This window comes from Taudactylus pleione, unplaced genomic scaffold, assembly GCF_031769625.1.
Source record: "Taudactylus pleione unplaced genomic scaffold, aTauple2 ptg000009l, whole genome shotgun sequence".
NCBI classification, from domain to species: domain Eukaryota; kingdom Metazoa; phylum Chordata; class Amphibia; order Anura; family Myobatrachidae; genus Taudactylus; species Taudactylus pleione.
The window spans coordinates 11,760,777-11,783,283 of record NW_028284412.1 but is presented as its reverse complement, the minus strand read 5'-3'; the positions used below and the strand labels follow the sequence as shown (position 1 = coordinate 11,783,283).

The 22,507-nt window shown below is 47.6% G+C and overlaps 1 protein-coding gene across 1 annotated transcript in view; it reads right to left on the bottom strand.

Annotated features, from left to right (window-relative positions):
- Positions 1-22,507, bottom strand: part of LOC148542761 (keratin, type I cytoskeletal 18-like) — a 72,542-nt gene that overhangs the window by 36,784 nt on the left and 13,251 nt on the right. The window contains exon 2 of the mRNA XM_088466710.1: positions 5,375-5,706. Within this exon, the coding sequence (XP_088322836.1) occupies positions 5,375-5,689 (315 nt within the window). The 5' untranslated portion in view covers positions 5,690-5,706. The remainder of the gene's footprint in view (positions 1-5,374; positions 5,707-22,507) is intronic.

The window sequence follows — 22,507 nt, the reverse complement described above, 5'->3', positions numbered from 1 at the left end:
GTAATATGACACTGGGGGAGGGGAGAAAAACAGTAAAAATTACACAAATCACAGAGGAGAAAGGGGCGTTTTACACTGGGGCTGGTAGTGTTATAAAACAGTGCCTTATTTACTACTAAGGGGATGTGTGTGTGTGTGTGTGTGTGGGGGGGGGGGGGATACTGTTAATAGGATTTATGACCAGTGGAGGGTTTAGTTGTCAGTTAAGTGGATAAAGGTTTATTTCCTTTATAGCTGTCATTATTGTATATCCATGATCAGGATAACATTTATGTATATGTCAAGCAAATTCTATTTACTCTGATACATTATATTAACAAGTGGCAATTACCTGTAGATTGATTTATTAACAGGGGTGCAAATGTTAAAATATGCAAAAACCCTGAACAGCCAATGAGACACTTGCTTTTCCTAGAGTAATCTCTGCCGCTGCAATTAAAGCTTTTTGGTGATTGGTTGCTATGGGGTAGAATATATGTGAATGTTTACACTGTGTGAATAAATCTCCTCTGTTGTCTCTTTTATTTTATCTTGATGTCTGAAGGCAATAACCTGTCTGCACATATCATGATCAATAAGATTTTACAAGTTAATAATTTATCCCAAAATGCTTTTCTATTCTCTTATATTTATTAACTCGTCAGATGTGTTATCACAATCCTTTCTGATTTCTTTTTTTTATCATTTTGATCATATTCCGTATATCACCATTTTCTGGGTTTTGAAAAATAGTTAAAGCTATATATAGGATATATATAGAGGATATACCTTCATGTATCATACAGAACATTTTGGTCCTTCTGCTGTACATACTGGGTCTGTGTCACACGCAGTGTCGATGTTGCGCACAGTTGGCTGATGTTTTCATTCGGTGCATGTGTCTCAGTTGCACAGCGCATGCATCCTGATTTTTCGAGATGCAGAACATAATCAGACGCATGGTCTGTGAAATTCAGGGGTTCCTGTGAGGCAATTGGGGGTGGCTATGCAGATGCAGAGTGTCGCGGGCATGTCGCTGTAAGACGCACAGCCGCTTACCCAGGAGGCCATACTCAGAGACATTGCACATGCCATAGGGTTGGTGAAAGTCCCCATGGTACATCTAAAGATGCACTGAGACGTTACTGCACCGCTGCGAGAAGCTGCAAGTGGGCGTCTCAGTATGAATGAGATTGGTTGTAGCATTAGTATAGACACACAGATGCGGCGAAAGACTTTGCCACGTCTGCGTGCGACTCAGGATCAGTCACATTGGGCTTTATTTACAAAGCGCAACACTCCATTTGAGATCACACCTTGAGAGCGCAAAATAAATATAAATCAAAAACTTTCATGAGCTTATCTAATGAGCTCTTAATTTCCCAGGACCATTGAATTGTACAAGGTACAGTTTTTTTTAACAAACTTGATGGTGTTACCTGAATTCTTTTACAGCTGGTACTGTATTAGCTCACATGCAGCCAGGCGCTGATTAACGCATTGCAACAAAATCTGTGTAGGGGCCCAGCTGTGCCTCCTTACAGTGTCCTCATACAGCTATCCTATTCGCTTCATATGCTGTGCGATGTCTGGTGCGACTTAGATGCACCGCCAGGGCCGTAACTAGGGTAGTGTGGCCTGTGCCATGGCACAGGGCACCGCAGGGCAGGGGGTGCTGTTCAGGCCTGTCAGTTTTCTGTTTATTATCATTCTCACTTGTAGATTCCTCTTATTTCATCCCCAGCATCTCCTGGCCTCCCCTATCTCTTCCCTGGCCCTTCTCCATGAGACCATTCCCCTTTTTTGGGTGCGTTATGTACCTATTTGAAAAATGGGGGGACACCAATGCTCTATCTGGCACAGGGCACCAAAAATTCAAGTTACGGCTGTGTGCACTGCCATGGGTAGCGAATCCCGAACCTGCATTTTGCATCTTATTCGCGTTGTAGCTGCATACAAATTCGCTTATAGTGTACTAGCGGTTAGGATTTGTATTTTTGTCACAAAGGAATTGATATAAAGTTACATACTAAGCATAACAATGTGCGGCACAAGGCATAGCGCTGACCACTCATATCGGACTCTTGACAATTGCCTTTTTCTCCAGGTTAGCGACTAAGTCGCAGACAGATGCTACATGAATTGCCAGCGTTAGCATTCCAGGTTACCAGTACATTGTACATATATCACATTACTGACGTCAAAAAGTCTCTGGGAGGACACTTGGCACTGCTAAGTCCCAAAGTTTGTGGTGCTCCAAATGGAGCTATTAGGCACAATTAGAGGATAGGTGTATGTGCAGGGCCAGCCCTAGGAATAGGCAAACTAGGCATTCTAGGGTATTTAGAATGCCTAAGGGCATTCAAGCCTAGGGCCGGCAGAGGTTTGGGGCAGGCACGGGCATCTGCTGTATGCGGGCAGGCTAGGCAGAGAACTGACGCTGTGCAGCGCCCACATTTGGGAGCTCAGCTGACAGCTTCTATCGGGCAGCAAACAGCAGGCATCTGGCCTGAATGGCGGCTCTGCTCTGGCTAGCCTACCATGATCAGAGCTCTTCGCTCAGCTCCAATAGGCAGCTCATACAGCCAGCAGCAGCGGGAGCAGAGAGCAGACTTAGCAGAGGCGGGGGGGAAGGGGGGGGCAGCAGTAGCAACAAAAATGGCAGCTGGAGAAGGGCTGCTACGCATGACCAGCTGCAGTGGCTCATCTTCCCATGGGCCTTTGCGGAGTCCAGCAGGCTGAGCCTGCACTGACTCCTTGCAGCCTGCTAGCCACCTCCACAAAGCGCAGTCAGGATTCAGGAGCTGCAAAACAACTGCAGGGGCGGACGCATAGCCAGCCAGCTTTCAAAAGTAAGTTTTATAAAAATGTTTTGATTAAAGCCAGCTCAGCATGTAGTGAGGGGTGCTGTGCTGGGAGAGGGCAAGAGGGGTTCGGTATGAGGGGTGCTGTGCTGGGAGAGGGCAGAGGGGTTCAGTATGAGGGGTGCTGTGATGGGTGAGGGGTGCTGTATGAGGGTTGCTGTGTCGGGAAAGGGGTGCTGTGCTGGATAAGTGGTGCTGTGCTCGGTGAGGGGTGCTGTGCTAGGAGAGGGTGCTGTATGAGGGTTGCTGTGTTGGGAAAGGGGTGTTGCATGAGGGTTACTGTGTTGGGAAAGGGATGCTGTGCTAGATAAGTGGTGCTGTGCTCGGTGAGGGGTGCTGTGCTAGGAGAGGGTGCTGTATGGGGGTTGCTGTGCTGGGAAAGGGTGTTGCATGAGGGTTACTGTGTTGGGAAAGGGATGCTGTGCTAAGAGAGGGTGCTGAATGAGGGTTACTGTGTTGGGAAAGGGGTGCTGTGCTGGGTGAGGGGTGCTGTGCTAGGAGAGGGTGCTGTATGAGGGTTACTGTGTTGGGAAAGGGGTGCTGTGCTGGGTGAGGGGTGCTGTAAGAGGTTGGTGTGTCGGGAAAGGGGTGCTGTGCTGGGTGAGGGGTGCTGTGCTAGGAGAGGGTGTTGTATGAAGGTTACTGTGTCGGGAAAGGGGTGCTGTGCTGGATAAGTGGTGCTGTGCTCGGTGAGGGGTGCTGTGCTAGGAGAGGGTGCTGTATGAGGGTTGCTGTGCTGGGAAAGGGGTGTTGCATGAGGGTTACTGTGTTGGGAAAGGGATGCTGTGCTAGGAGAGGGTGCTGAATGAGGGTTACTGTGTTGGGAAAGGGGTGCTGTGCTGGGTGAGGGATGCTGTGCTAGGAGAGGGTGCTGAATGAGGGTTACTGTGTTGGGAAAGGGGTGCTGTGCTGGGTGAGGGGTGCTGTGCTAGGAGAGGGTGCTGTATGAGGGTTACTGTGTTGGGAAAGGGGTGCTGTGCTGGGGGAGGGGTGCTGTAAGAGGTTGGTGTGTCGGGAAAGGGGTGCTGTGCTGGGTGAGGGGTGCTGTGCTAGGAGAGGGTGTTGTATGAAGGTTACTGTGTTGGGAAAGGGGTGCTGTGCTGGGTGAGGGGTGCTGTGCTGGGTGAGGGGTGCTGTGCTAGGAGAGGGTGCTGTATGAGGGTTGCTGTGTTGGGAAAGGGATGCTGTGCTTGATGAGGGGTGCTGTGCTGGGAAATGGGTGCTGTATATGAGTTGCTGTGTTGGGAAAGGGGTGCTGTGTTGAATAAAGGGTGGATTGCTGGGAAAGGGGTGCTTTGCTGGGAAATGGGTGTTGTATGAGGGTAACTGTGTTGGGAAAGAGATGCTGTGCTGGATGAGGGGTGCTGTGCTGGGAAATGGGTGCTGTATGAGGGTTGCTGTGTTGGGAAAGGGGTGCTGTGCTGGGAACAGGGGCGCCGAGGGGGAGGGCAGGAACTTTTTACCCGGGCTCGGGCTTGCTAGAGGGGCACAGGCTTGCTTGAGGGGCCCGATGCCGCCCCCTCCCTCACAGCAGCCCAGCACACAGTGTGCTGAGCAGCAGCCGGAACAGTCTCCTATGGCTTTGCGGGGGAGCGATCACAATGATCGCGCCCCTCCGGCTTAGCGGCAGACTCACAGCACCCTCAACCTCCCCAGCGCACAGTGCTGCAGAAGTGTTTTGGTTTTTTTTAAGCTCAAGGGGGCGTGGCCACGCATCCCACGATTAGGCCATGCCCCCTTCACTTGAGCCCGGCCGGGCTTTCTACGCCCCTGGCTGGGAAAGGGGTGCTGGATGAGTTGTGCTGTGCTGGGAGAGGAGTGCTGTGCTGGGAGGCGGGCTATATATGTCAATATTTATTTATATTTTGTATATGTGGAGAGAGAGATGTAGTAGATATGTTAAAATGGGGACAAATGAATCACAATTTTGTCTTCTGCCAGACTACTAAAGGAAGAAAGAAAATGGAGGAACACCTAAGAGATAAGTGAAAACTGAGTATCATGTTTGAAGAGGTATAAGAAGCATATAAACACTAAGGGCCCCATTTATCAACTATACATAACGCCTAAAGCACACGCTAAAGGGGTTATGTCATCCTTTCAATATCAGTAATCTAAGATAACCGCTGTTTGCCGTTGCATCGCTCTTGTCATTATTAGACGCCAGCGACAGAGCAGAAGACGCCGCTGAGGAGGGAGATCGTCGCTGGGCCTTGCTGGAGAGGTAAGTAATCCTGAATACCAGTGGCATTTTCATTAGTATCACTGTTACATTAATAAATGGGGCCTTAAGCTTGGCAGTGGGATTATCTGTTAGGAGGCACCAGCCAAAATCTTGCCTAGGGCACCAAATTGGTTAGGGCCGGCTCTGTGTATGTGGACACATCTGCAGACGCCCCTTATGACCATGCGGGGTGCAGCACACTATCCTACTACGCATGCGCAGGTACAGAGGAGGCATTTGCGCTCTCCACCAGCTAATGATTTCCAATGTTATATTTAATAAGTAATGCCCCCTCCCACTATCTCACCTTCTTTGTGAGGGTATCAATCAAGTTGAACTGATCACTGTAGTCTTTCCTTATGGCAGTATCCACTGATAGTTTTTCATGAATTTGGATCTCCAGTTGCTTATTTGATTTCTCTAGAGCACAAACCTTGTCCAGGTAACTGGCCAGTCGATTGTTAAGGTTTTGCATCACCTCCTTGTCGTTATGACCATGGTCCAGTTGTGAACTGACCACTGGTGCGGAAAACACAATCCTGGGTCTTCCATCATAAGAGATACTGAAAGATGAGGTCCGGAGTCTTTGGGAACCTCCATGCAGGGGAAATAGAGTAGCCATGGGAGATTGTAGTGTCTCTGGATAAGAGAAATATTGAGAGCATTTTAGCGCATGCAATAAGGTCAAATATCAGAGCTCCTGTTCATATTGCAAGTAAGTGTTAGGGGCCCATTTATAAATGATTGCGTTAGTAATGCGATCTGGGCATGTTGTTACTGCCCATGTCCCATGATCGTATTGCAAGATGCGATCATAGCATAGGAATGTATTCTCCAGCACCCGCTGGGACAGGGGCTCTAAAAAGGAGCCCATCCCTGTGATGTGCCCAGCGTACTGCTGGGGCTACTGCGCATGCGTAGTCCCGCTGACTGCACATGCATGTCCGCCTTTGCCAGGAATAGTTCCGGAGGAACCCTCTGCCGGCTAATTAATATTATAAGACACACCATCAGTCACACATCGGTCGCACCATCGAACTAAGCTGCCGGGACCAGTGAAATGGCGTACAATGACAGTCGCTGGTTGCGTCATGTCCTCAAAAAGGCTTGTGACACACGCCCGCGTTTGACAACCCCCCCCCATTTCTTTCCACAAGTGTAAACTGGCTGTCAATCACTCTGTGTCCAAACACTCACTACGGCCGCCGTCAGAAATCCATCGCGACACAGGCGCAGTGAGAATATTTGCTTGGTGAAAGCTTTAAGGTCAGCTAATTATACTAACTGTCATCTAACTTTTATACAAATGTTGAATCATAATTCTACAGTTTATCCCCTAACATACATGTGCAAATACAACCTGGCCGAGTCTTTTTCATTGAAATGATCTAGTCTGGCCAAACATACTGCATATGCATTCAGTATGTGATAAGAGGAAGAATGGACTGGCCAGAGGATAGGCAGATCGGCATGACAAATGAGGACAAGAGCATTTGGTCAGCATTTCATGTCAAAAGCCATGAAATGCCATCAAAAGCAATGAAATGGTATTAGTGACAGGCAAGATAGTTCAATATGCTTAAAAAAAAATAAAAAATTAAATATTTCACATTTTTTTCAAATAAATTCTAACCCTTGTGGAAAATAAATCTGCCACCCAGTCACCACATTACAAATTCTGAATATATTGTTATAGAATACCTGTTGGTCTTTAGTGTAACTGTCTAAATTCCGAGGCTTCATCAAACTTTCTATTCTTCAGCGTTCTTTAGAGTTATAGGAGTTAGTTAGTTTCTATTGTGAGGAGGTATTAGCCTCATGATGTTACTATGGTTACTTATTTAACCTTTTCAATAAGCTAACACCAGTGAGTGCCATATGCCTATAGGATCCCTCTTCCTATAAACCCTGGCTTTGGTTGGTAACAACAAACCTCAATGCAAGAAGAATAGTAGGGTAAAAGCATTAAATTAATCAGTTTGTAACCAGAGAGCATGACTTGTGTTTACAGCCTCTTGTATGGGTGAAGAACACCTAAAAATAGATGCAATACAGTAAGAAAATAATGAAATATCATCTATCTGTATATACAGTAGTATAAAATATAGTCCCTGGTAGGAGTCTGTCTGTTTGTTCGGGCTAATCTTGAGAACCACTGAATGGATTTTGATGCAATTTTCACTATTCTATACTGCATTGATTTGATGAGAAAGGTTTACTGTAGGAGTATGAAACATTAACCACTTAACTGACAATTTTTTTTTCCAAAAACCACCCCGAAATTGTCATTTTTTTTAAAGAGTGAATTAGGTCAAGAACACCTTTTTAAAACGTATCCAACACTATTTTGTAAAAAAAAAATATATTTTTTTAAACGCCATGTACCATAAAAATTCCAATTCTTATGGTATATAGTAGTGATAGCCATCGATAGAAACCATCGATGGTAAAATCAATTGAGACCACAGCTGCCGATGTTTCCTTAACATCGGTTGGGGGGCTGCCGTCTATATACGTGTATATATATATATATATATATATAATTAGGGGTGAGCGGGTTCGGTTTTACTCGGATTTACTCGGATCTTTAAACGGCATTTTTATTGGCTATTGCCTATCATGTGTTTTGGATAGCCAATATAATAAATCCGAATTTGCGGTAAAGTGGCAATAAGAACCGAGTAAATCCGAGTAAAACCGAGCCTGCACATCCCTAATATATATATATATATATATATATATATATATATATATATACACTGTATAGATACAGTATATATATACAGTCAGGTCCATAAATATTGGGACATTGACAGAATTTTCATATTTTGCCCTCTATTCACCACCACAATGGCTTTGAAATGAAACAAACAAGATGTGATTTAACTGCAGACTTTCAGATTTAATTTGAGGGTAATTACATCCAAATCAGGTGAACGGTGTAGGAATTACAACGGTTTCTATATGTGCCTCCAACTTTTTAAGGGGCCTAAAGTAATGGGACAAACTAAACAATCCTAAATCTAACTTTCACTTTTTAATACTTTGTTGCAAATCCTTTGCAGGCAATTACAGCCTGAAGTCTGGAACGCATAGACATCACCAGACACTGGGTTTCATCCCTGGTGATGCTCTGCCAGGCCTCTACTGCAAATGTCTTCAGTTCCTGCTTGTTCTTGGGGCATTTTCCCTTCAGTTTTGTCTTCATCAAGTGAAATGCATGCTCAATCGGATTCATGTCAGGGAATTAACTTGGCCATTGCATAACATTCCACTTTTTAGCCTTAAAAAACTCATTGGTTGCTTTTGCAGTATGCTTCGGGTCATTGTCCATCTGCACTGTGAAGCACTGTCCAATGAGTTCTGAAGCATTTGACTGAATATGAGCATATAATATTGCCCGAAACACTTCAGAATTCATTCTGCTGCTTTTGTCAGCAGTCACATCAACAATAAATACAAGGGAGCCAGTTCCATTGGCAGCCATACATGCCCACACCATGACACTACCACCACCATGCTTCACTGATGAGGTGGTATATTTTGGATCATGAACAGTTCCTTTCCTTCTCTTCCCATCACTCTGGCACGAGTTGATCTTTGTCTCATCTGTCAATAGGATGATGTTCCAGAACTGTAATGGCTTTTTTAGATGTTGTTTGGCAAACTCTAATCTGGTCTTCCTGTTTTTGTGGCTCACCAATGGTTTGCATCTTGTGGTGAACCCTCTATATTCACTCTTGTGAAGTCTTCTCTTGATTGTTGACTTTGACACATATGCATCTACCTCCTGGAGAGTGTTCTTGATTTGGCCAACTGTTGTGAAGAGGTTTTTCTTCACCGGGGAAATAATTCTTTTGTCATCCACCACAGTTGTTTTCCGTGGTCTTCCGGGTCTTTTGGTGTTGCTGAGCTCTCCGGTGCGTTCTTTCTTTTTAAGAATGGTCCAAACAGTTGATTTGGCCACACCTAATGTTTTTGCTATCTCTCTGATGGGTTTGTTTTGATTTTTCAGCCTAATGATGTCTTTCTTCACTGACAGTGACAGCTCTTTGGATCTCATATTGAGAGTTGACAGCAACTGATTCCAAATGCAAATGTCACACCTAGAATAAACTCCAGACTTTTTACCTGCTTAATTGATAATGAAATAACGAGGGAATAGCCCACACCTGTCCATGAAATAGCTTTTGAGTTGATAGTCCCATTACTTTTGGCCCCTTAAAAAGTGGGAGGCACATATTGAAACTATTGTAATTCCTACACCGTTCACCCAATTTGGATGTAATTACCCTCAAATTAAATCTGAAAGTCTGCAGTTAAAGCACATCTTGTTTGTTTCATTTCAAAGCCATTGTGGTGGTGAATAGAGGGCAAAATCTGAAAATTCTGTCAATGTCCCAATATTTATGGACCTGACTGTATATACATATATAGACATACATACAAACGTATACAGTACAAACATGCATATATATATATATATATATATATATATAAATATATATATATATGTGTGTGTATATATATATATGTGTATATATAGAGATATGTACCTATTTATATATATATATATATTTATTTTTAATTTGTTTGAAGGCAGGGTATACTATGAGGGGTGGAGCTTGCTTCTGTTCCACCGGGTTCTAGCAGGGATGGGGGAGGGAGAGGACTGGAGGACCGCAGGCTGATCCTTGCAATGTGGAGGGGGTGCCATTGGCCTGCTGCTTGCAGCAGGGCAGGGGAAGGGACCCTGACAGCGCCGAGCGCTGTGTTCTTTATTTTCCTGGTGGCTGCACTGACCTTTGCAGCTGCTGGGTGTGGGGAGTCCCGCCGTCATGGTCGTATCAGATACGACCATGACAGGGAAAGCCCAGTCTGGTATGGTAGTATCTGATACGACCATGCCAGGCAAGTGGTTAATGTATGGCAAAAGTGAGCCGAGCAGTGTAGATTTTAGTGAAGCAAGTCAATGTAGAAACGGACGTCCGAGTGCTTTCTTGGCTTACGCTGCCTAAACCGTTAAAGATATATCGCAACAATGGACTATATTTTATATCATGTAGCGATTGATACGTATTATGTGGTTTCTCCAGAAAAATTTATGTAAACCCTGTTTACTGAAACAAAATTTCAGTTTTTCTTTTTTTTTTACCATTCCTATTTCATTTATGTGAAAAACAATTCTTTAATTTCAAACGAGTCCAATTCCTGGTAAAGTCTGCTTTGGCATGACAATAAATTAAGCACAGGGACAGGCTGAAGTTGACCTGAGTGGAGACTGTTTTTCTCTGGGCAACTTTAATTGGCCCTTTTACGTATCACATCAAAACTAAAGGGTAAATTTACTAAAGTGAGAGTTTTTTAGAAGTGGAGATGTTGCCCATAGCAACCAATCAGATACTACTTAACATTTAACTTGTACCTTCTAACATTTAGCTTGTATCTGACCTGGCTGGGCTTTTTTCAGGGCATCACCACTTAATTCACATAGATACTTTTTCATCACCTTTATATTTGTTTGTTTATTATTTATGTAATTTTAATTCTTTCTTATTTTACTAACACTTGATTATCTTTACACATCTATACTTTACACTTCACTATCACCTTTTTTCCCTTTTCGTGTGATGCCCTGGGGATGGTCCTTGGCTGGATTCTTTTGGGATGCCCGGCGCCTCAGACGTGAACCCCTGAATGATAGGGACGCCGGTTTAGAGGAGCCTTGATGCTGGCCTGGCGCTTAATCATATATTTGCAAATGTATGCAACTATTACCTCTGAATTTCTATTATCATGTAGGATTCAAGTATTTCTGTTGATATTGTTGTAGTGTGCTGGAGGTAATCTCCTTTTTTTCTGGTTCAGAGTACACCCCGCCCTTTACAAGCACCTGTGCAATATCATTTAGCTGATGTGAGCGACCGCTATACTTTTTATTTGACCTTCTAGAAGATAGAATCTGATTGGTTGCTATGGGCAATATCTCCATTTCTAAGAACTCTCACTTTAGTAAATTTACCTCTAAATCTTTTTGTGTTGATGTCAGGAGGAAAAATGACTAATGTTGTCTACAAGGCAATCTTAGAAGACCTTGGTTAAAAAAGACTATCACCATAAGATAAAAATTGCTCCCATGCGAAGCCAGGGCAGGTTGCTAGTTTAATATAAAATCATGTCCCCCCAAGTATTAATAATAAGGACTTGTACACATAGCCATCTGTGGGGCCTATTCATCATACATAAAATTTCTCTGGAGGTATTTAGGTTTAGAACTCGCATGGAGTTCTACCTAATTACCGGAGGAATTCATCATTCCTCCTCTCCATAACTATCTATTCCGAAAAGCTGTAATTTTTGCGATGACAGCTTTTCAGGAAATAGATAGTTATCCCCATCTACACTAACTTACCGCAGCTGGAATCCGTGCTGCGCATGCGCTGTTACATTCATTAACCCAGCGCATGCGCAGCACTGCCTACAGCTGCGGTCATTTTGTGTGTGTCCCCCCTCTGCTCACTACCCCCCGACTTACCTGCTCGCGCAGCAGCCCGTGGCTCCGTCTGCTATGCTGTCATGTGTTCTCCCCAGCAGAACTCAGTAGTTTAGGAAAAACAAAAGAAGTTTTTTTTTTTCTAAACTTAATTGTGTTCTGCTGGGGAGAACACATGACAGCATAGCAGACGGAGCCAGAGGAGAGTCCAGAGCGATGGAGGAAGATGCCAGGGGACCTCACCAGCTGAAAGCAGGTAAGTGTTACCTACTCTACGCCACCTCACAGTGGCGAATAGTAACACCATCAAATTCCGAAAATACATAATTTTCGGAATTTGATGAATAGCCTAATTTCCATAACCCATACTAATGTATGGGGAGTGTGGAAATTAACGCAGGGGGACTTAGCAAGGAGATATCAGTGATTTCTCCTGTGCTAAGTGGGTTCATAAATCCTAAAATAACGTTAATTTAGGAAAATGTCCTTAAAAACGTTATTTTAGTGTTGATGAATAGGCCCCTGTGTGTTCTCTACTATGTTCTGTACAGGACACACAGGGATCAAACACAGAAAAAAAAAACAGTGTGCTCAATGTTTAGCAATCTATGGCCCTGATTCAGAGCCGGACGCTCTGACCAGAGCGCTCGCTCTGAATCAGGGCCCACCTCCATTAATATGGAGCGTCCTCCTGGACGCTCGTATAGCTGTGGGTCACCACCCACAGCATATACGAGCGTGCAGGATGATGGCTCTATCAGAGTCAAAATCACTCCCACTGACATCACTAGTGATGTCAGTGGGGCCGGCTTCAGACGGTAGGCGTTCCCTTGGGAACGCCTCCGTCTGGCAGGCACGCCCCGGGCACGCCCACCAAAGGGGGCGTGCTGTCAGTCAACATCGACAGCACGCCCCCTTTGATGAGATACTCCGAGCGAAGGAAAGTCCTTCGCTCGTCGCGTCTCGCGCATGCATACGACGGAGCTCCCTCCGTCGTGCGCATGCGCAGTGCGGACCATCGACCCACTTGCGAGCGGACAGCCGCTCGCGAGTGGGTCTGAATGAGGGCCTATATGCAATGTGCATTGGGAAAAGAAACTCATAGGGGTATATTTACCAAATAGGCGTTTCAATGCCGCAGATTATTGTCATTTTTGTCTGCAGAATTTAAAACAGTAATACTGTTAAGTGCAAAATACATCTAGGGCAGATTCAATTAGCAGTGGGGCAAACCACTCTGTTTAAGCACGTTAACTTATAGATTCTGCGTTAAGTGCCCAGAATCTATACGTTACCCAACGCAGTAAGCTCCAGAGGGTGCCTTTAAGGTGTATTATACGTGATTAGAGCACCATCTGAGACTTACGGCTGAGGCTTACATTGAATAGCTCAAGGCAGAGCTTTAGCTGCCTGGTAAGCCCCTTAGGTTACTGAATCTGCCCCCTGGTTTTTCAATTGTTAGTATTGCTGTTTTAAATTCTGCGGCTGAAAGGGCAGTTAATTGACAGCTTTGGAAAGCTGCAGTTAAGTAAATGAACCCCACTTTGTAAAATAGCTCTTGAACCATTTGTCCCTATGTAAAGTCTGAGGTCTGTCATCCCAGGGCCGCCATCAGGGGGGGACTGCTGGGCCTCCTGTCCCGGGCCTGGAGAGATAGAGGGCCCGAGTGGCAGCGACGAGGAAGAGCATCGGTGCTGCTGCATTTGCACTACTATGGAGCCAGCTGCGGCAGCCAATCAGGAGAAGCCACTCCTGATTGTCTGCCGTTCCACGAGCTGTGATTGGCCAATCACAGCTTGCAGAACAGCAGCCAATCAGAAGCGGCTGCTCCTGATTGGCTGCCGTTACTCGAGCCAATCACAGCCAGCTCCATACTTCTAATACCGCAACGCAGATGCTTTTTCTCCAGCTGCGGCCCGATGCATTCTGCGCCGCTGCCACCCTGGCCCCTTTCTCAGGTAAGTCTATATTTGTGTTGGACCTGTCTTGTGCCCCTACTTGAATATGGCCAGCCTTCCCTAAGCCCTCTCCTTCCCAGCCATCCTTCCTTCCATGCCCTCCCCCAGTACAGCCAGCCTTCCTTTCCTGCCTACCCCCCCAGTGCAGCCATCCTTCCACGCCCCCCCCAATGGAGCCAGCCTTCCTTTCCTGCCCACCCCCAGTGCAGCCAGCCTTCTTTCCCTGCCCCCCCAGTGCAGCCAGCCTTCCCTGCCCACCCCCCCAGTGCAGCCAGCCTTCCCTGCCCACCCCCCCAGTGCAGTCATCCTTCCATGCCCCCCAGTGCAGCCAGCCTTCCTTTCCTGCCCACCCCCCCTAGTGCAGCCAGCCTTCCTTTCCCTGCCTACCCCCCAGTCCAGCCAACCATCCTTCCCCACCTTCCCCCCCAGTCCAGCCAGCCATCCTTCCCCACCTACCCCCCCAGTCCAGCCAGCCATCCTTCCCCACCTACCCCCCGTCCAGCCAGCCATCCTTCCCCGCCTACCCCCCAGTCCAGCCAGCCATCCTTCCCCGCCTACCCCCCCGTCCAGCCAGCCTTCCTTCCCTTCCCACTCCCCCCAGCACAGCCAGCCTTCCTTCCCTAGTCCAGCCGGCCTTCCCTGTCCTTTCCCCCCCAGACCAAAACATCCTTCCATGCCATTTGCCACCCCAATCCACTTCCCTGCCCTGTGCCCCCCATTAATATCCAGTCTTCTCTACCCTGTGCCCCCCCTCCACCATGTCTAGCTATCCCTGATTTACACACCAATTGAGGCACCATCCCCGAAGTAGCTCCACCCACATTATCCATCCAAGTCTGCCCTATACCCCGGGGGGCCCTGCCTATTTTGTGAGTACCGGGCCCCAAAATTCCTGATGGCAGCCCTGTAAGTGCACAATTTTCTTGTGTGTTTGTTCCATGCATGCTCGAGAGGAAATGCAGCAGATCACGCCAGGAAGAAATAAAGGGGTCTATTTATTATCGGGGGCTTGGCCGCAGCGGATACTTTTACCAGAGATATTCAGCATTACTGCTCCATACTTACCTTTCTTGTTGCCTGAGGTTACACATTCGCAGAGCCGCTGGTCATGCAGTGTGGAGGGAACTTTTCCCCATAGGAAGAAGTGGGACCTCAGAGAACAAGCGCCATCTGAAAATGGTAATTGTTCTTGCAGTAAACTTCAAAAATTGTAAAGCTGCATACACACACAACGATTTTTTGAACGATTATAGTTAAACAATATCGTTTAACGATAATCGTTTGAAAAAAATCGTTCACTTTCTGAGTCAAACGATTCATGCGCGTTCACGTTTGTAGTTTGTAGTTCAGTCAGACTTGTCAACTCAACGATTTTCATTAAGATAATATGCAAAAATCGTTTGTAGTTCAAAAAAATCGTTCATTACACTTTAAAAAATCTGACAGATAATCGTTCAGAAAATCGTTGGTACCAAAATCGTTGTGTGTGTATGCAGCTTTAGTTTTCTGAGATTGGTGAGAGGGAGGGGAGCTGGGGGGAACACACACCGCTGCTCTGTATAGCAGAGGGAGAATAGATGCAGTGCGCATATTCACGGCATCTATTCACAGTGGAGGGAGAGCCTGGGGGCAGCCCAGCACCTCCGTTCACGTCACCGCTGTTTCTGTGAGGCCCCGTCCCTTTATGCAAACCCTGCCCCCTTTCCGAACGCAAGATGCCCCACATCCTAAGACTGTAAAGTTGGGAGGTATGTATCTTCCTGGCAGGAAGTGGTAGGCACGGCCAAGACAACCGAACCAATCATGGAACAAAACCATTGATGGTGATTAAAGATTGAAAATTCACCATTGATGGTAAACCATCTAACATTGAAGTCTCAACGTTGATAGTTGATGAATAGGCCCCTGTGTGTTCTCTACTATGTTCTGTACAGGACACACAGGTATCAAACACAGAAAAAAAAAACAGTGTGCTCAATGTTTAGCAATCTATGGCCCTGATTCAGAGCCGGACGCTCTGACCAGAGCGCTCGCTCTGAATCAGGGCCCACCTCCATTAATATGGAGCGTCCTCCTGGACGCTCTTATAGCTGTGGGTCACCACCCACAGCATATACGAGCGTGCAGGATGATGGCTCTATCAGAGTCAAAATCACTCCCACTGACATCACTAGTGATGTCAGTGGGGCCGGCTTCAGACGGTAGGCGTTCCCTTGGGAACGCCTCCGTCTGGCAGGCACGCCCCCGGCACGCCCACCAAAGGGGGCATGCTGTCAGTCAACATCGACAGCACGCCCCCTTTGATGAGATACTCCGAGCGAAGGAAAGTCCTTCGCTCGTCGCGTCTCGCGCATGCATACGACGGAGCTCCCTCCGTCGTGCGCATGCGCAGTGCGGACCATCGACCCACTTGCGAGCGGACAGCCGCTCGCGAGTGGGTCTGAATGAGGGCCTATATGCAATGTGCATTGGGAAAAGAAACTCATAGGGGTATATTTACCAAATAGGCGTTTCAATGCCGCAGATTATTGTCATTTTTGTCTGCAGAATTTAAAACAGCAATACTGTTAAGTGCAAAATACATCTAGGGGCAGATTCAATTAGCAGTGGGGCAAACCACTCTGTTTAAGCACGTTAACTTATAGATTCTGCGTTAAGTGCCCAGAATCTATACGTTACCCAACGCAGTAAGCTCCAGAGGGTGCCTTTAAGGTGTATTATACGTGATTAGAGCACCATCTGAGACTTACGGCTGAGGCTTACATTGAATAGCTCAAGGCAGAGCTTTAGCTGCCTGGTAAGCCCCTTAGGTTACTGAATCTGCCCCCTGGTTTTTCAATTGTTAGTATTGCTGTTTTAAATTCTGCGGCTGAAAGGGCAGTTAATTGACAGCTTTGGAAAGCTGCAGTTAAGTAAATGAACCCCACTTTGTAAAATAGCTCTTGAACCATTTGTCCCTATGTAAAGTCTGAGGTCTGTCATCCCAGGGCCGCCATCAGGGGGGGACTGCTGGGCCTCCTGTCCCGGGCCTGGAGAGATAGAGGGCCCGAGTGGCAGCGACGAGGAAGAGCATCGGTGCTGCTGCATTTGCACTACTATGGAGCCAGCTGCGGCAGCCAATCAGGAGAAGCCACTCCTGATTGTCTGCCGTTCCACGAGCTGTGATTGGCCAATCACAGCTTGCAGAATAGCAGCCAATCAGAAGCGGCTGCTCCTGATTGGCTGCCGTTACGCGAGCCAATCACAGCCAGCTCCATACTTCTAATACCGCAACACAGATGCTTTTTCTCCAGCTGCGGCCCGATGCATTCTGCGCCGCTGCCACCCTGGCCCCTTTCTCAGGTAAGTCTATATTTGTGTTGGACCTGTCTTGTGTCCCTACTTGAATATGGCCAGCCTTCCCTAAGCCCTCTCCTTCCCAGCCATCCTTCCTTCCATGCCCTCCCCCAGTACAGCCAGCCTTCCTTTCCTGCCTACCCCCCCAGTGCAGCCATCCTTCCACGCCCCCCCCCAATGGAGCCAGCCTTCCTTTCCTGCCCACCCCCAGTGCAGCCAGCCTTCTTTCCCTGCCCCCCCAGTGCAGCCAGCCTTCCCTGCCCACCCCCCCAGTGCAGCCAGCCTTCCCTGCCCACCCCCCCAGTGCAGTCATCCTTCCATGCCCCCCAGTGCAGCCAGCCTTCCTTTCCTGCCCACCCCCCCTAGTGCAGCCAGCCTTCCTTTCCCTGCCTACCCCCCAGTCCAGCCAACCATCCTTCCCCACCTTCCCCCCCAGTCCAGCCAGCCATCCTTCCCCGCCTACCCCCCCAGTCCAGCCAGCCATCCTTCCCCACCTACCCCCCGTCCAGCCAGCCATCCTTCCCCGCCTACCCCCCAGTCCAGCCAGCCATCCTTCCCCGCCTACCCCCCCGTCCAGCCAGCCTTCCTTCCCTTCCCACTCCCCCCAGCACAGCCAGCCTTCCTTCCCTAGTCCAGCCGGCCTTCCCTGTCCTTTCCCCCCCAGACCAAAACATCCTTCCATGCCATTTGCCACCCCAATCCACTTCCCTGCCCTGTGCCCCCCATTAATATCCAGTCTTCTCTACCCTGTGCCCCCCCTCCACCATGTCTAGCTATCCCTGATTTACACACCAATTGAGGCACCATCCCCGAAGTAGCTCCACCCACATTATCCATCCAAGTCTGCCCTATACCCCGGGGGGCCCTGCCTATTTTGTGAGTACCGGGCCCCAAAATTCCTGATGGCAGCCCTGTAAGTGCACAATTTTCTTGTGTGTTTGTTCCATGCATGCTCGAGAGGAAATGCAGCAGATCACGCCAGGAAGAAATAAAGGGGTCTATTTATTATCGGGGGCTTGGCCGCAGCGGATACTTTTACCAGAGATATTCAGCATTACTGCTCCATACTTACCTTTCTTGTTGCCTGAGGTTACACATTCGCAGAGCCGCTGGTCATGCAGTGTGGAGGGAACTTTTCCCCATAGGAAGAAGTGGGACCTCAGAGAACAAGCGCCATCTGAAAATGGTAATTGTTCTTGCAGTAAACTTCAAAAATTGTAAAGCTGCATACACACACAACGATTTTTTGAACGATTATAGTTAAACAATATCGTTTAACGATAATCGTTTGAAAAAAATCGTTCACTTTCTGAGTCAAACGATTCATGCGCGTTCACGTTTGTAGTTTGTAGTTCAGTCAGACTTGTCAACTCAACGATTTTCATTAAGATAATATGCAAAAATCGTTTGTAGTTCAAAAAAATCGTTCATTACACTTTAAAAAATCTGACAGATAATCGTTCAGAAAATCGTTGGTACCAAAATCGTTGTGTGTGTATGCAGCTTTAGTTTTCTGAGATTGGTGAGAGGGAGGGGAGCTGGGGGGAACACACACCGCTGCTCTGTATAGCAGAGGGAGAATAGATGCAGTGCGCATATTCACGGCATCTATTCACAGTGGAGGGAGAGCCTGGGGGCAGCCCAGCACCTCCGTTCACGTCACCGCTGTTTCTGTGAGGCCCCGTCCCTTTATGCAAACCCTGCCCCCTTTCCGAACGCAAGATGCCCCACATCCTAAGACTGTAAAGTTGGGAGGTATGTATCTTCCTGGCAGGAAGTGGTAGGCACGGCCAAGACAACCGAACCAATCATGGAACAAAACCATTGATGGTGATTAAAGATTGAAAATTCACCATTGATGGTAAACCATCTAACATCGAAGTCTCAACGTTGATAGTTCAGATGTTTCATCCCTAAGGGGCCCATTTATTAACGATCGCATTTGCAGTGCGATCTGGGCGTGATATTAGGGCCCATGATGGCATTATAGGATGCGATCATACCTGGGATGTAACAAAATGCACACGCAGGGACAGGCGTAAGCTGTGGGGACCACTGCAGATATCAGAGATATCTACTGCTGTCCCTCATCATACATTCAGGGGATACTTAATATTTATTTACAGGTATCCACAGAAAACGAATAACCTGTAAATTTTTTATGATAAATGGGCCCCTAAGGCATAGATGGAAAATGGGAAGAAGAGTGAGATGAGCAGCATCAGTGCCATAGTGCTATATGAAACCAAAGTACACTCACCACTTTCCAGCACATCCCAATTGGTTAGAGTTTCAACATGTTTGTATTGTATAATGGTTTATAAAGGTTGTGACAATATCCTCTAAACTGCTCGGTGTTGTGTCATTTACTATGGGCTGTCACTGTTATGTTTTTAGGACAGAAATTAGCACAATCTTCCAATTAGGATATACTGATCAAAACAATAGGGTTGATTCAGAGCCGTACGCTATACCGTTGTTTTTGCAGTTGAGCAATTATCGGCCATGTGCAACCCAGAAGTATGCGCACATGGCGCATGAGTCAAGGAACATTGCCGTAGTCACTCGTAGCGATTATTTATACGCAATATGACTGACATGAATGGAGCGTTTGGGGCTGGTAACAGGGAGTGTTGGCTAAAAACACAGGTGTGTTGGGACCGTTTCTGGGGCATGTCACAACCTGCGTCTGCGATCCCGTACATTGCTCCAGCGTCTCATTTCCTGCAGCCATTTTCCACAACCATAGAGTTTCTCAGGACTGCTAACATGGAATGATCTGTGACCGATGCTGTGTCTTTATACGCAGATGCTTGGATGTGCAAAGGCAACTGTAGGCGTATCAATAGATATCCCGGCAGCTGCGACATTTGCGTATGTTAACGGTGGAAAAAGCACACAACTGTGAATCAGCCCAATGTCTGCAAATGTCATTTATTTGCTAATGAATGTTTTATGCTATAGTAACTATGGGCCTGATGCAAAGGTGTATGCGATGTCCGATGCAGTGGAGCGATGTTTTGCTAATGCGTGTGTGCGCAGTCGCAGAGAGGATTTATTTGCAAAGTGAGTGACAGATCGATCCCTTACAGATTGCAGTTGCTAGAATATGCTAATACTTTCCAAAGCTTACCCGAGCATAGTGACGCCCAACGTCATATTCGTCCGACAACGTACAACAGTGTAAATAAATATTGGTAACATCGACACAGATCGGGCAGCTTGTAAGTCAAGTCTGACCTGCCTCGAGCACTGCAGCCCTCCTCACATGCAGAGAGCTCTCTTGCTGCAAAGGAGATCACAATGCATGCCCATGAAACGGTGTGTAAAAAGTTAGATACGCCTTCATTTTTGTAACCCCCCCCCCCCATTAGCTCGATCAAACTCTGATTACCTGTCAATCAACTTGCGAGTGAATCCTCTATGTGAAAGTAGTTGCAATGCAATCGCTGTGAGTGTGCAGTGCGACATTCGCGCATGTGCAATGCCTAACAATCGCTCAATCTGCGTAAATATCGGCAATCAGGTTCTGCAGTAACTATTATCTTCTAGGAGGTGCTAGATAAATGATAAGTAGAATCTGATTGGTTGCTATGGGCAACACCTCCACTTCTATAAACCTGCATACCCCTAAGTTTCAGCCTGTTATAAACATAATAACTTCACATTAACACCCTACTATGGTTCTGTATCTGTATGGTCTTTCCTGGGAGTGTCCCCCTCGGAGTAGGCGCCATGTGGATGGAATTGAGGGCTACTCAGGGGTGAGCGTGCACAGAAATCCTCTGAATTCCCTCAGGACCCCTCACCAAGGATCAGGGACGGATTTACCGCTATGCAACCTAGACGGCAGCCTAGGGCCCAGCGGCTGGGCTCCCCTGAAATCTGGCCCTGGAGAAGAACCTGCTGGCTGCGTTGTTTGTTTTGAGCGCACCATACTGGGAGAGGACGCACACACAGGCATTCTGTAAGCAGCAGCATGGGGAAGAGGAGGGGAAAGGGCGTGGGGAGGATTAGGCCAGGCCAGGAGTTCCAGGCCAGGCCTGCTCTATCATTAGGCAGGGTATGAGTACAGTAGAGCGCCGGTGAGTCACGTGTTACTACTGTCTCACTCACTTGGATCCCCCCACCCCTCTCCCAGCGCTATAAGGAGGCACTGCTCTGTGATGCGAAGTGACATAATCACGTCACATTTACACCATACTTACCTACCCTCCCGATTTGGTCGGGAGCCTCCCGAAAATCGGGTGCCGCTCCCGGCCCCCCGGAAAGGTAGGTAGGTCTCCCGGTCCCCGGCGATCCATCTGGCTCGCCGCCGCTCCCCCGCAAATACAGTATTATCCCCGTCAGCGGGGGGCCCGATGACGCGATTCGCGTCATCATGGCCCCGCCCCCTGCTTCACACTGCCATTTATCTTGGCATTGTGAAGAGGGGGCCGCGATGACGCGATCGCATTGTCACGCCCATGCCCCGCCCCCATTGACTAGTCATAGTCGGGGTCATGGCCCCTTCTGAATGGACACGCCCCCCTGCTGAGGATGGCCGACAGCTCCCTCCCGGAAGGAGGGAGCTACAAGTCGGCAAGTCTGATTTACACTGACTGGGAGGCAGAGGAAGAGCCACTCGAGGAGTAATGGAGGTCAGCGGCGCTAATATAAACGTCCCCGGCAGGTAAATTTGGCGGGGAGTGGAGAAAGGTGCTGTGAGGGGATGGGAAGGGGTCTGAGCTGTGAGGGGAGGGGGATCAGTGCTGAGAAAAGAGGGGGGCTGTGCTGTGAGAAGAGGGGGGGTTTATGCTAAAGTGGTCTATGCTGTGAGGGCAGAAAGATCAGTGCTGTGAGGGCAGAGGAGTCTGTTGTCAGTGGAAGTGGGATCTGTGGGGAGGGGGGTCTGTGCTGAGAGGAGAGAGGGTCTGTGCTGTGAAGGGAGAGGGGGTCTGTTCTGTGAGGAGAGATGGGTTCTGTGCTGTGAGAGAAAAGGGTCTGTGCTGAGAGGGGAGGGGAGTCTGTGCTGTGAAGGAAAAGGGGGTTTGCTGTGAGGAGAGAAGGGTACTGTGTTGTTAAGGGGAGAGTGTCTGTGCTTAAAGGGGAGAGTTGTCTGTGCTGTTAGGAGAGAGTGGTGCTGAGAGGGGAGAGGGGTTCTGTGATGTAAGACAGGCAGTAAAGGGGGCAGTAAGTGGTGCTGTGAGAGGGCAGTATATTGTGCTGTAGTAAGATGGACAGTAGCTGGGTCAGTGTGTGTGCTATGGGGGGCAATGAGTGAGCTGGGATGGATATCAGTGTGCTGAGTGAGTGACTGATGTGAGAGGGCAGTGGGTCATTGTGATATGGAAAGGACTGGCAGTGAGAGCTAACAGAGGGGGCAATCAATGGGGCCAAACTTGGAAAAGCTAGCGAAGATCAAGTGTATTGTAAATACATAGGGGTATATTTACTAAAGTGAGAGTTTTTAGAAATGGAGATGTTGCCCATAGCAACCAATCAGATTCTAGCTATTATCTTCTAGAATGTGCTAGTTGAATGTTAAGTAGAATATGATTGGTTGCTATGGGCAACATCTCCACTTCTAAAAACTCTCACTTTAGTAATTATACTCCATAGCCAATGTTTCAAGGCAGTGGTGGACCTTTTCTTCAGTGTGCTGTACAGCGGC